The sequence below is a fragment of the Opisthocomus hoazin genome, chromosome 2, assembly GCF_030867145.1.
Source record: "Opisthocomus hoazin isolate bOpiHoa1 chromosome 2, bOpiHoa1.hap1, whole genome shotgun sequence".
Taxonomy (NCBI): Eukaryota; Metazoa; Chordata; class Aves; order Opisthocomiformes; family Opisthocomidae; genus Opisthocomus; species Opisthocomus hoazin.
The window spans coordinates 6,398,835-6,413,527 of record NC_134415.1 but is presented as its reverse complement, the minus strand read 5'-3'; the positions used below and the strand labels follow the sequence as shown (position 1 = coordinate 6,413,527).

Genomic DNA, 14,693 nt, shown 5'->3' with positions numbered 1-14,693 from the left:
CTTTTCATTTAAAAAGTTCTTTAGGTGCAAAAAGATGAGACTGGCTTGACTAAAAGTGTTCTGGAGCTAGTCTGATCATCCTTTCAACTTTCCGGGTGAAGAAAAGAAATCTTGGGTATATTGGGTTTGTTCTGATTCAAAATGAAAACAAAAACCGAAGCCTACAAATTCTCCATGAAGGAGTGGTCATATTTTCCACTCTGTACTATCTAAAAATACTGTTGGAACAGAAAAATTTTAAACACCTCTACTGAAGACAAAGGGTATGCTTGCCACATCCACAAGAGAGTCAGGCCACAGACAAAGCCGTGTGACAGGCTACAAGAACGAAGTGAGAAAAAGAAAGGGTGCCACAAGAACAGCAGTCAAACTCAAGCTCAAAGAAAGGAGTGTGCACAGGACAGAAAGGTGAAGAGGATATTCATCTGACCCTGAAGAATGGCACCGCTCTCAGACCTGTGCAAAGAAAAGAGTTAGATATAATCATCGAAAGAACAGGAACACTTTAATAATTGTATATATTATATATTTTACACATAAAAATATATTATATGTACATTATATAGGGGGAAAATAGGCAGACTACTTATTTCAAGGATGCTTTAGTGTCACCATTTCTCTGACTTTGAAGACAACACCACCTCTAAAGTCAAAATTATTATTACAAATTAACGCATAGAGCAAATGTGTCTTAATGACAAAAGACAGAATGTTGTATACTAATCTTTAAGGAATGGTAAAACAGCTTCTTAGGGTCTCAGAAGGTAGAAGGAAACAGCTCCAAGGGAGTGCAGTTTGTTTCAAAATCTGCCTAAACACTATAGAGGCCAAAAATACCCTCAATAGCTTTAATTCTTGCCATAAAATCCTATTATCTGTAATGATTTTATCTAATTTTCACATATATAAAAATTACACCCAAATGTATAGACTAGCACACTGCAGCCTTTAGACATAGAAGCTGCCAGAAACCAAATGGTGTTTCTTCTTTCATTTGTGCTATTGCATTTAAGAATAGCTTCCAATGCCTACGAAGAACGCTCTTACTTCTAACAACAGTAATCAGCAGCACAGCTGAAGAAAGACCTAGAAACAGGGACCACTTTTTCTTCCTAAGCTAACTACCTCCCCTGGGTCACCCAACACATCTCACACACCCCCAATCTTTGAAGCTTTTATTCCTTCAAAGGAGGGCTGAGAATTTATTTTTGTGACTTTATACAGTGCTGAGCACGTTACAGCCACCTAACAAGTGACGCATTAAAAGGAAGCTCCCAGAGACCTATGCATACCAAAGAAGAATCTGTTTTTACTTTATATTTAAATATCTTTTCATTGCCTGAAAAGGAGCATCAGCATCAACTCCATGGGGAGCCATTGCTCAAGCTGCCTCGCAGTTGTATGCTCAAGCTGCGGTGTCAAGGAGTCAACCCCGTTCCCACTCAACATCAGTGGGAAAAGTTCCATTTAATTCACCAGTTCACCACACAATGTTTTTCAGGGCAATTCCAAAATAATTGTAGAAAGAAAAAAAGGGGAGGCGAGGGGATTTTCATAAACAAGCTCCATATTGATAATTAAGAAGGTCCTTAAAACTCTATTAAAGTTACTCATAAAATGTATTCCACATTTTCAGAAAACACAAAAGCATCATTTTTGATAATAAGGAACCAACAAACTCACCGATGATCGGCAGCCCAACGCAGTGCTGCTTGAACTTGGGTAACAAACCTATCCAGAAAGCTGCTAATTGAAGGATGCCTTGAAGGAAGCTGAAATTTTAAAGAATTTCTCTCTTTCTCCAGTTCTTCCAGTTTCCGTCTACATTTATCAGCTAGAAATTAAATAGTAAAAAGAAAAGTTACTGAACAGTGACAAAAAGGTTCTATTTTACCTGAGGAAGAAAAAAGGTCGATCAACAAAAAGTAAAATTGACCCCACAGATGGCTCTTCCCCTTTTGATAAAATGCATCGGTCTGTCTTGCCCAAGGATAACTTAGTAAGGCTACAGTAGCAAACTTCAGAAAACCGGGATGCTAAGCTACTTTCTCCTCCGACAAGGACAAAACTGCAGCCTTCCCAGCACCTTCACACAGTTTTAGTTTGGTAAGGCTCCAGAGAACTGGCTCGAAGTTAGCATTTGTGCTCTTCTCCTAGAGTAACAGCTCTGAATTCACTTCTAAGAAAACTCCTCTTCACTGCTCCTTTTTAAACAATCTTAGATGGCAGTTACACACTTGAAGTCTGATCTTGTAAAAGTTGCATTGTTATTAGGTCAAGAACTGCAGAATCACATGTGATATCTCAGCAACGCATTTCAGCAGGAAACGCACGTGCAATTATAGCAATCACACAATCATCTTCTTCCAGACTCTGCTGAACCATGCTTACTTTATCATCCAAAAAAAGATTTACTTTCAACTTCAAATAAAAGTAACAGTGACCCTAAAGAGAGTGCTTTTACTCTACCATAATTCTATAAATTTCTTAGAGTAAACACTTCTCTCTAAGTTAATTCTTACTTTGTTTTCTTTCCCTGTGTAGAAAACAAAGGAACAGAGTTCCAACTACAAATTATTATTTCTGGTATGTATATTCTCTCTCTGCAGTGCCAGGACATCAGCAAAATCACCCAATATGATAGATAATAAGCCTGGCTGGTCCAAGCTGGAACACCTTTGATGATACATTAGTCAAATCGGAGAGTTTCGAGCTAGCCCACAAATGGAAAACCTCTATAGCTCAGTACTTTCCTCATGACCTCGCTGCCTACAATTTTGCGTGATTAGCATTCCTTTCCTTCTAGCACTTTCAACAAAAAACATTACTATCAGAACAACATCCATCTGTGCACGCTTTTTACTGCTTATTTTCTTTCCTTAGCCTCAAAGGGGTTTTAAGAAGGGTTATTTACATTTGCTGCTTTAGTGAAATGATCCATTTTTACAATAACCTATCGTTAGTATTGATCTCCTTTCTGCTGCTGTGCCGCTGGGGTGGAATAAAGACACAGAATGTACTAACGAGACTAGAGCTTCTCCCTAGGCCAGCAGACCATACCAGGGTAGATAAACTCATGATGATGTTGTTATTAGGGTGCAAAACGCTGCCAGAAGGCTCTAGCTGAAATGATCATCACCCAAGTTACCGCAGGGTCCAGGCCTTGCCCCAGCAACCACATGAACACATGTGCATATTCGTCCTGCAAAGCAGAAACACCTTTTCAGCAGTGGAGGTGAACCCCATCTGCGGTGTGTTTCACAGGGACCACAGCTGAACAGATTCATCCTCCCCCTATTGCCACAAGGAAACTGGAATTTGGGCCCCAATGAGACTTCCAAGCTCATGCTTTGACCAGAAAAAAAAATTTATCAGCATTCGCATTTCGCGTGGAATTTCAAACACAGCCATCAAAAATACCACGGTTACAAACACCAAAGCCAGGGTTGGATTGTGACCGATGACCACTGAACACCACCACACATGGAACCACCTCTTCTTACTCAAACCATTCACCATGGGGCCTCCTCTGCTACCCGAGCAGGAGTTGTGCCAACCCTCTACAGCCATTCAATAATGCTGTCATCGTTCTTCAATGTAATTATGCTCACACTGTGTTTGTAGGTCTAATTGTTTCATCATTCTACTCCTACCCACCCTGGCCCTAGAAACAGGCTATTTTGGGAAGGAAAACAGATGAGGGGAATCCACATGCCAATTCACTCTCTCTGTCATTAATTCTTGGCTGCATCCTGCCTTCTATATTCCAGTCTACACAGAATTCAATTAGTTTCTACTAACAGACGTTTCTAAATAATTTGTTTCACTGGCATTTTATAAGTACTATTGCTGGCCATATCTTCTCATCATCTCTCAGCACTAAGTGATTGTGTCCCCCTCCAGCACTGCTGTTAGTGGTTACGTCTCAAGAGAGCCCACCACCACCGAGCTGAACGCTGCAGCACTCAGCTTTTCGGCTCCTCTCCTGGAAAGGAGACCCCCGAGCCTGACCTGGCCAACGTCTTCAGTGCGTGGAGAGACCAGGGCACCTCGGTTCCAGCTGCAGAGCAGGGAACACGCAGATAAGGCTCACCTCAGTTCAGCTTTGACTACCGCAGTTCAAGAGAGATCTGGATCAGGCACAAGTAACAGAAATGATAAGACGCCTAGCAAATAGGGCACGTGAAAAAGAAGGCACTAAGCAGGGTTCCTCAATCTAGTGAAGATAAAGATTGATGGGAGTAATTTCCAGTACTATGACATACCAGGAAGCTGCAAGGAAAGCAGTAATACAACGCTTTTCACCTCTCCTCAGAACTTAAGACCTCAGTAACAAACCTGAGTTGCAGCAAAGGAGATAAGGAAAAACATTAGAGATAGTAAAGCACGAAAACCAGCTGCTTGCGACAGCCAGGAAATCTCCCCCAGAGTTGGTTTTCAGGTCAGGCAAACAGCTCTCAGGAATAGCTCGGGTACAGCTTTTAAGGCTGAGGCCAGCAAGATCAAATGTGTTCTCCTGAGACCCTTTCCCATCATATTTTCTAGCATTTTCCAGCCAAGAAGCAGACACAGAAGGACTTTGCTATTTGTAAGCCATCAGACTCAAGGACATCGCCTTCTCTTACCTTCGTTTTAGTCTTCTAAGCACGCTATTTCAACACAGAAAAGACCTTCACAGGATCCCAGAGCTCACTGATGGACCGAGACACCGAAAGAAACCACACGCACTCAGATACTTCCATCACACACAAAGGCTTAATACTTTGTTCCTCTGTCCCATGCTTCACCTCAAAATAAGTCATTTAACACACAGCTTGCATGCAAAAAGTAATCCCTCCATTTGGTGAAGCTCTTTAATGAAGGAACTTTAATGTATTCAATACATAGCATTTCACAGACAAGCATTTGGAATAAGGCTTAATTCTCTTTACGAGCCTTTTATTTCACTGTATTCTGTTGTTAGCTTGCTGCCTTGCAGTAGCCCTACTGATACCCCAGATGAAGCTTCTACTTCAGCGCAAACAGCAAAAGTCAACCCTTGAATCACCCTCCATCCCAATCCATTCCTGCCTGCTACACTTCACACCTCCCACTCAATTTAAAGCCAGCCCAGGGTACAGGCCTGGAAGATGCCGACTAACTGCTGTTCTCAATTGAACTGACAGCGGTCAGAGAACTGCACAGTCTCCAAAGATCGTGTTTCATAACAGCTTTCAGCAAAGGAAGCAATTTTGATAAATTTTAATTGACCATATGAGAACATCCGGCTACGTGTCTACTTTTTACATATTCTGATACTGGGTTTATTCCCTTGAAAAGAAGGTTCACTTTATCAGAACTATTTATCATCATTTTAAAAACATTTAAGGAATTCATCACAGTAAGGGTAGAACCTCATTTGCTACATCCTGCACATATTTATATGTTTGTTTATGTCTGTTCTTTGCTCATAGGTGGGAAGATGATCAACCAGGCTATTCTACAAACTGCTGGACCTTAAGAAAGTGTTTCTTCAGCGAGTTCAACTCCCCTTTCCCTCACTTCCCCCCGAAACCTGAAGGATCTAAACCAGGAAACTAGGATTTGTGCAGAGTTTACATGCTGAAATCACACACTGCAGCCCTAAAATCTTCTTCTTACCTGCTAGATACTTCCAGAGCCAGCATTCTTCTTCTTCAACACCTCAAGCTTCCAAGATAACTGAAGTGGCTTTGTACACTCAGCATCAGAGATATTGCTACTTATTTTGTAAGAACTAACAAAGTCCCAGGTTCAGATCCAAAGACCCCTCTTATAGACCATCTCCAACCACGCACAGTAGCATGCCTTCAGACAGAAGACTACAAACCAGGGTGCAAAGTGCCCCTTTACCTTGATACTGCTTCTGAACCTCTAACGTTTGCCAGCTGAAAGACTTCTTCAGCAAGACACTACTCCTAGATCACTCCATTGCTTTGAGGGGAAAAGGGGAAAAGAACAAAATAAAGAAAGAAAATAGAAAGTCATCCAAAACTTCTCTTTTCTCAGGCTATCTATGCTTTTGGTCTCCAAAATATACTATGACAGAATTTCAGAATGGAACTATGAATTATATAAAACACATATCCCATTTGGTAATTTTAAACCTGAAATCTGTTGATCTTATTAGGTTCTTTCTTTTTTTAATACTGTAAATAAAAAAAAAAAAAACATTCCTTCTTCACTTTCCATGCACATGAATAACTTAGATACTGTCACGTTCAAATTGCACCACTCATTTTCCAGGACAGAGAGACTTACATCAGCTCAAGCCATGCTACAAAGGCCAGACAGCGAGGATTCTAATGCAGAGCCTGAATACGCGACTGAAATGCAGCTAGAGAAGAGACCAGAAAGCAAGGTATCTACAGCCCAATTACTAGCATTGGCCTTCTGCAAAATTACTTGCAGGAGAACATGCAGACCAATTAATCTCCAAATATGATATGTATAAGACATATACTGTGATCAGAAATGAAGGCATTACAAGCAACGGGAGTATGCTTGTGCTCTTAATTTAAGGATAGAATAATTAACCATTTAACAGTACCAGACAGATACGCAGCAGAAGATACGCAACTCCTTGCGAGTCCTACCACACTGGGTAGGTGTGGGAGCTTCAGACGACCTTTGGACAGTCAAGCAGCCTGCCCTTACCACGTGCTGTCTGGTCATTGGTACAGAGCAAAACCCCTGCTACCTTCCATTCAGCTCTGCACATGGAAACCAACAAACCAAACCCAGCGCAGAGTCCAGCCGCGCACTGGGCAAGGCCGGCTCCGAGCAGCCACGGGGCTGGCAACAGGCAGTGGAAGGGCCCATCGGAGCGACAGGAGCAGCAGCTGTACCCCAGAGCTATGCCTACCCTCCCGACTGTGCGGACTAACAGGAGAACATCTGCAGCACAAAACAGCTCAGCACCGAGGAACCAACATCTGCAGTTCAGAGGGTCTTGCTTCAGACTAGTTTTAGGGTAGTCCCCATGGACTGAAGGCCAGTTAGCAGTTGCACCCCCCCCGGTACTCCCCTAGAACACAACTTCAGACTTTTACTCCACCTGAAAGAAAACCAGCCTAAGTCCTCCAAGGCTGTCCTGCAAAGCAAAGCAAAGCAAAGCACAGTAAATGGGACAACTGGGAGATTCCCTTCAAAAGCTCTCACACCTTATCTGAACTTTAATGTTATTTGGGCCAAGGTCCTTGGAACATTTCCAGCAGTCAGTGGAAAAAGTAGTTCCTGGAAAGGCTAGTAAGTAGCAGCTAAAGCTTTCCAGACATGGCTATAACGCCCTGGACACCACAGCCAAACGTTCCTGTTCAGTTCACAAAAGGTTAAAGCATAACGGCTGCCAGAGCAGAACACAAGCGAAACTACCCCGCTAACCCACCGTTGAATTTTTTTCCATCCCAACCAAAAATGCATCTTTGTGAAATTCAGCACTCCGGCTGTGCTCCTGAACTATCAAGGCAACCTTGAGGAACGGCTGAGCAGAGCCAACTCCCGGCTGCTGAACACCCTTTGGGGTTGGAGGTAACTGCTACAGAATTCACCTCAAAGGAGGAGGACCAAAACCTGTCGAGAGTCCTACAACTCCACAATTCTTTGTTCTGTGTGTATTCCTCAGTTATCTCACACTCTTAGTACAGGTGACAAACTCTTCTAATTCCTGCTTTACCCTACTAAGGTGCTAGATCAATGTTTGCCTCCAATTCTGGTGCTATTTGAAGACCAGTAACCCGCAGAGTAGAAGAGAACAGACCTCCTGCACTCCCAGTCAGACTCCAGGAACCACACCCAAAACGCACAGCGATGACCTGGTGTCACATTTGACACCGCAAGCTTCCCCTGCTGCAGACAACAGCAGCTCTCTGCCGTCTCTCCACTCCTTTTTCTTTCCTAGCAACAAGACACCAGTATACACAAACTGGGTCGGGGAGGAGCAGCAAGGAAACCTGGTACTGGAAATAGCCCCTGCGACAGAAGCACCGGAGAACAGTGTCTGAAGGATTTCTCACAAGGACTGCTCGAGCAGGCTCTCAGCCTCCCAGCAGGCTCTGCATTTTCCCCTGTACCAGTTACAAACCAGGAAATTGCTGCATCCTTAAAACATATATATAACATTTCATAATTTAATCTGCCGAACGTCAGTGTTGCAGCAGAGTTGGGAAGTCTGAAAGCTTTAAAAAAAATACAGAAACAGACACATTTCAGCTGCTATACTTCTTATAAAAAGAAGCTTGACACATTGGCAGATATTGATTTTTCCTCTCTAACTCATACTGAATTCCAAAGCATTCATTTCGGCTTTGAACAAAAAGCTACATTCTCAGAGGTTTCACAGATGCTTCCCCCAAAGCACAACTCAAAGTTTCCCGCCTGCAGTTCACATTCTGACACTGAAAAGTCTGCTGTATATGAAACTTCTTGCCAGAAGAGCACCAGTGCAAGCCCAGTGCAGGCTGTCAGCAGAAATTCTGCCCAGTGCCCCTGTTCCACAGACCATCCGTGGCAGCAGCACCGCTGGCAGACTGCCGCTCAGACCTGTAGCGCGTTCTCCATCTCCGAGCAGTGACGGTTAAACGGCGCAGGGATTTATGGGCTCCAGAGGCAGGGCTCGGGGGGGTTTGTGAGGATGCAGGTATAGCTGCTTTCAACATCAGAAATAAGATTAGCAAGAAGCCACAAAGCCAGAAAGACGCCTCCATTGCGGCTCTGGGAAAGGAGGGGGTAAGAATCCAGTGAGAAATGTCAGAGTCCTGACTCGGGTGATTAATCTGTGATGTCTCTTGGCCAGCATTAGCAAAATTTTGCTGTCCCATGTTTCTTTCTCATTATCACCTGCAGTGATGTAGGTTGAACCATCCTCACAGCTGTTCTTTCTGAGCTGAGCTTAAGGTACATCAGGACTATCTGGATAAACCTACATCACACTTTCCTGTAACATGACGATCCTGCAAGCAAAGCAGTTATTATTTACCACTATCATCTCAAGGAGTAGCCTTCAGCGGAGGCCAGAACCCAACCATACCAGGCTCAGACAACAGGGGGGGAAAAAAAAAAAAAAAAAAAACCACCACAAAAAAAAAAACCACCCCAAAAAACCCACCCACACAAAAACAACAAACCACAAACAAAAAAACCTCACTAAAAATCCTATTCCAATAAATTTACAATCAACGAATTAGACTCAAAAAGACAAATGGAAAGAGCAAAGCTTCAGACACACAATGTGGGTGAAAATGATACGCAACACTTTCAGTGTACCAGAAACAGCTCGATCTGCTCTGCTCTTAATCTGATACTTCTGAAAAACACTAATATTTTACAGTATTTTGAATAGCAACATTTTAAATAGTGTATTAATTTAATAGCCACTTCCACAGTTTTCCAAATGCTGAAGTAATTACATTTTAAGTGCCTGATGTGTAACAGTTGCTGAAACAGTGGATGGTTTTCTGTTTGTGACAACTCCTTACTCATCTTTGTAACTGCACTAAAACACAGGTACAATTCTCTACACTCTACATAGCCCTTCTCTTCAGATGTGCTGCATTTGTGAATCCCTTTGAGCAGCACAAGGGTTTTAATACGTAGGCGGTTTTGGAGACTTCATTTCTGCTTTTAGTCAAGTCACAACACAAAATCAACTGTGCCCTGTTGACTGTTTGTTTTTCGAATTCTTTCATAAACATCAGATTTCCAATGAAACCACTGAGACGCATGCATTTCCAATACGACTTTACAGTAAAAATAATTTACTATAACATCAAAAGATACATTAAAGGAAAAAAACTAGCTGACTGCTGGTGCACTTCATTCAATATCAACATTATCTTGTAAGCAGTGCTGACAGTACCATCACTACATGTGAAATTGTACAGAAATAAAGAAAAACACGTACCACTGAATCTGCTTTTTTTAAAGAGGGATCTATGCCACCGTGCTGCATAGCCTACTCTGAATTAAATTCTACTCTTAAGACCACCCCTCAAGACAAGGAAGCTAGCAGAAATCAACACAAAGCTCCTCGGCTTGCAGCACAGCTCCTTCTCTCATGGGAGATGGTAGGGCAAGAGCTTTGGTAAAGGTTTCCACTCAGCACAAGTCCCATACCTGAACAGCTGTCAGCTATAGCTTAAGGTCAACTGAGGACGATTCAACCCCCTGTCCTTGCTCCACAACTCTCTAGGTCAACATCTGCCTTTCTTCACTGCTTCTGAATGAAGGCCAGGGGCTGATTAGAGGACAGGCCAGCCAATTAGCACCGAAAAAATGCAATACTCTCCAACTAACTGCATTGTATTGTGAGACACAGGTCATTTCTATAAAGCAAGTTCTAAACGCTCTAACAAGAAATTTAAAAATCTGATGGGCTTCTATATGAAGGATTTTATGACTAGAGGCACAGGCAGATTATGTTGGGATGTTTTTTCGCACCAGGCTCTATTTAAGCACGTATTGTGAATCTAAAACGCTTTGTTCCAGCTGTCAAACAAAGAAAAGGCTCCTTTACTATTGCCTAACCTGAATATATTGAGAATACCATCCTAAAGCACACCATGGGAAAGATTTATTTTTTTTTTTTGTGCTAGTCCAAAACTAGTAAAGATAATACAGGATGTGTTTTGCAAAGGTTTATTTTCAAACTTTGAAAAGCCATGCTGTAAAAATGCACAACAAAGCAGCACAAAGTCTAGGCTAAGAAACACCAATGAACAGGTGTAGAATTGCTTCAAGTTTGAAAAAGAATAACAGGGATTTTTAAAATGTAGCATACATTAAATAGTGCAATATTCCCCAAGGACTGTAACATGTGAAGAAATCAGTTTGCATTTCTGCTGAAGCCACCAGCTACAGATCAGCACCACCAAAAGGCAATTAGACAACATTCTCTTCCTTCTGTGGCAACGCACGCTGATGAAAAGGCATCAAATATTCTTTCTTGTAGAATGGATACTACACACAGAACTATAAAGAGAATATAAACATGTGCACACAACCCCAAACCGATTGCTCTGAAAACTGCAGTGGGGAACTCCACAGGGAAACTTGAAGCTTTGCTCTAGAAACAAAAAGGGGGAGAAAAGATAAAAGAAGTCTTTGCGGTAACTGAGCTGAATGCAGTACATCCATTCATTATGGATAAGTGCCCACACACCAGAATTTTGCTTCTCGTTAAAGAACACCTTTTTTTCTTCCTCTATTGCTCCGTGCATTACACTTCATGTGTTCCCACAACAGTGCTCAATGATTTCTCATATTCCAGGTCTCCACTCTCACATAAGACCCCACCTGGAGTCCTGCGTTCAGCTCTGGAGCCCCCAGCACAAGGACATGGATGCATTGGAGCGGGTCCAGAGAAGGGACACGAAGATGATCTGAGGGCTGGAGCACCTCTCCTACGAGGACAGGCTGAGGGAGTTGGGGCTGTTCAGCCTGGAGAAGAGAAGGCTCTGGGGTGACCTTACAGCAGCTGCCAGTGCCTGGAGGGGGCCTACAGGAAGGATGGAGAGGGGCTTTTCACAAGGGCCTGTAGTGATAGGACAAGGAGGAATGGCTGTAAACTAAAAGAGGGCAGATTTAGATTAGATATTAGGGAGAAATTCTTCACCATGAGGGTGGTGAAACACTGGCACAGGTTGCCCAGAGAAGATGTGGCTGCCCCCTCCCTGGCACTGCTCAAGGCCAGGTTGGATGGAGCTCTGAGCACCCTGGGCTGGTAGAAGATGTCCCTGCTCATGGCAGGGGGGCCGGAACCACATGATCTTTAAGGTCCCTTCCAACCCAAACCATTCTATGATTCAGTAGTCTACATAATCTCAAATACATACATCCAAACTGCCTCTGAGGACAGTGTGGTTGAGGTAGGTATGGCAGGTAGGTACAGTGTGTTGACCCAAACAACAACTACAGTAACTGCCCCAGTAATAAAAAACAAACAAAAAAAAAAAGCCAGTGGATAAGGAGAGCAACAGGTCCACACCATCGATTACAAAGAGAAAGACTTGATCAAGCAGCTGGTCCTTCAACATGGGAATTGGAGGAAGCAGTGAGACAACTCAAACAAGAAGCAGAAATTACCCGGTCCCTGACCTCAGCAGAACTTTGAGACATGTGGAAGGATTACAATCGCCAGCCAGGTGAGCGGATTGCTGCCTGGCTGCTCCAATGCTGCAACAACAGGGCCGACAGTCAGCAACTGGAAGGTAAAGAAGCCCAATTGCTGGGATCCCTTGCTAGAAACCAGGGAATCGAGAGAGAACTTGGAAAAGAGGCAGCAATTTGCAGACTCAGGAAACAGCTCCTCTCAACTGTGAGGGCAAGATATCCATATTCAAGGAAGACCTTGTGAACTCCCCAGAAAAGTGGACTACTACAGATGAAGGCATCCAGTACTTGAGAGAATTAGCAGTGCTAGAAGTCTACTACAGAGATCTTGATGATGATGAGGTCTCCGAAGATCCCAAGGAAGTCCTGCGTACACAGGCCATGTCAAAGAAGGTGATTCAAAGTACTCCAGCATCATATTCTAACAGCTTGGCAGCAATATATTGCCCCAACTGTGGAGAGAGCATCTTCTTGGCTCCAAAACTTTGCAGAAAATCTCTGTACCTCCCGATCCCTACAGGACAGTGTCTTGGGAGTCAGGGACCCCCCAAGAAATCAGTCCTCTGCTGCCCCAGTCAGAGGGAGAGGGAGCCTCAAATGCATGCCGTGTGGTGTGCCCTGGTTTTTCCTGCATGACCAGGGGAAGGATATGAGGAAGCAGGTGGTGAACCCACCTTCAGCTGGAAGCCTGTGTACGCAAACTGCGAGGGAAGACAGCTGTTAAGAAAGAGCCACACAAGAAGGTTGTGACTTAGACACACGTTGCCAACATCTACCAAAAGATTTATCAAAAACTTAAAAGATGGCACTTAAAAACCTTCTTCTGGGGGATGAGCCAAATGAAAACCTTACCCAATGGACAGACTGACAAGCCTGAACCTCTTTTTCCCCCCCTGAGAAGAGACACCTTTTTGGTAAGAGTCACGCCTCTGACTTTGTCAGACATATCCCCGGGAACACATTGTTAACTGAAGTGCTAAACTATTAACTTGAGTTCAACTTTTGCAGACAGCACATTTATCAATGGCAGCTCCGAATCTGTGATGCCTGTCACTTGACTAAATTACCTATTGTTTCAACTTCACTTAAGTGTTTCAGTGAAAGTCCCTGGGAGGGCTCCGACAGGCAAATGTTGACTCTGATGTGGCTACATATCCAACCCCTTAGACATAAACCGTTGACCAAGTCTGGGACTAGAGTGGATCCAGCCACACCTAGGCTCCTCCCTGAGAAGGAGTTTAGAAAGCAAGAGTTCCACTCTGAGCCTCGTGACTCAACGGGAGGGCTTATCTTCTTGCTGCTTATCAGACTCCTTGAAACGCTTTAACGCGACAGGCTGTCACCATAGTTGCTGTTGAGACACAATGAGGCAATCAGCAATATCCCAGACACAGAAGAACTGAAATCACCTCCCTTGATCCCGGTGAGAGGACCTCTGGTCTGCCACTGCAATGGTCAGACAGTGAATATTCTGACCAGGAACAGGAATAGAGGGTCCCTGCCTTCGGCCAGAAGGAGCAAAGGGACGGCCAGGTATGCCAGACTGTGTGGATTCGGTGGCCTAGCACATCAGACCCACAGAGGTATAAGGCTTTGGTAGACACTGGTGCACAGTGTACGCTGATACCATCAGGATATGGGGGCATAGAACCCATCTGGATCTCTGGAGTGACAGGGTGATGCCAAGAATTGTCTGTACTGGAGTCTGAGGCGAGCTTGACCGGGGACAAGTTGGAAATGCACCCCATCGTGACCGGCCCAGAGGCCCCTTGTATTCTTGGCATAGATTACCTCAGGAAAGGATACTTCAAGGACCCAAAGGGGTACCAATGGGCATTTGGTGTGACCACTGTGAATACAGAGAAGATCAAACAGCTCTCTACCCTGCCTGGCCTCTCAGAAGGTCCCTCTGTTGTGGGATTGTTGCAAATTGAAGTAGAGCAGGTGCCAGCTGCTACCAGGACAGTGCACCCATGGCAATATCGCACAAACCAGGACTCCTTGGCCCCCATTCATGAGTTGATTCATCAACTGGAAAGCCAAGGAGTCATCAGCAAGGCTCACTCACCTTTCAGTAGCCCCATATGGCCAGTGCAAAAGTCTGATGGAGGGTGAAGGTTAACAGTAGATTACCATGGCCTGAACGAAGTGACACCACCACTGAGTGCTGCTGTACCAGAGATGTTAGAGCTCCAATGCGAACTGGAGTCAAAGGCAGCCAAGTGGTATGGTACAACTGACATTGCAAATGCATTTTTCTTCCTATTCCTTTGGCAGCAAAGTGCAGGTCACAGTTTGCTTTCACATGGAGGGGTATCCAGTACACCTGCAATTGACTGCCCTGGGGGTGGAAACACAGCCCTACCATTTGTCACAGACTAAATTGAACTGCACTGGAAAAGGGTGATGCCCATGAAACATCTACAATACATTGATGACATCATTGTGTGGGGCAATACAGCAAAACAAATTTTGAAAGAGGGGAGAAAATAGTTCAAATCCTTCTGAAAGCCTGTTTTGCCATAAAGCTAAGTAAGGTCAAGAGACCTGCAATGGAGATCCAGATT

The 14,693-nt window shown here is 43.9% G+C and overlaps 1 protein-coding gene across 2 annotated transcripts in view; it reads right to left on the bottom strand.

Annotated features, from left to right (window-relative positions):
• Positions 1–14,693, bottom strand: part of DISC1 (DISC1 scaffold protein) — a 229,127-nt gene that overhangs the window by 158,735 nt on the left and 55,699 nt on the right. For both annotated transcript variants that reach the window (XM_075412179.1, XM_075412177.1), the window contains exon 4: positions 1,684–1,834. In XM_075412179.1, the coding sequence (XP_075268294.1) occupies positions 1,684–1,834 (151 nt within the window). The remainder of the gene's footprint in view (positions 1–1,683; positions 1,835–14,693) is intronic.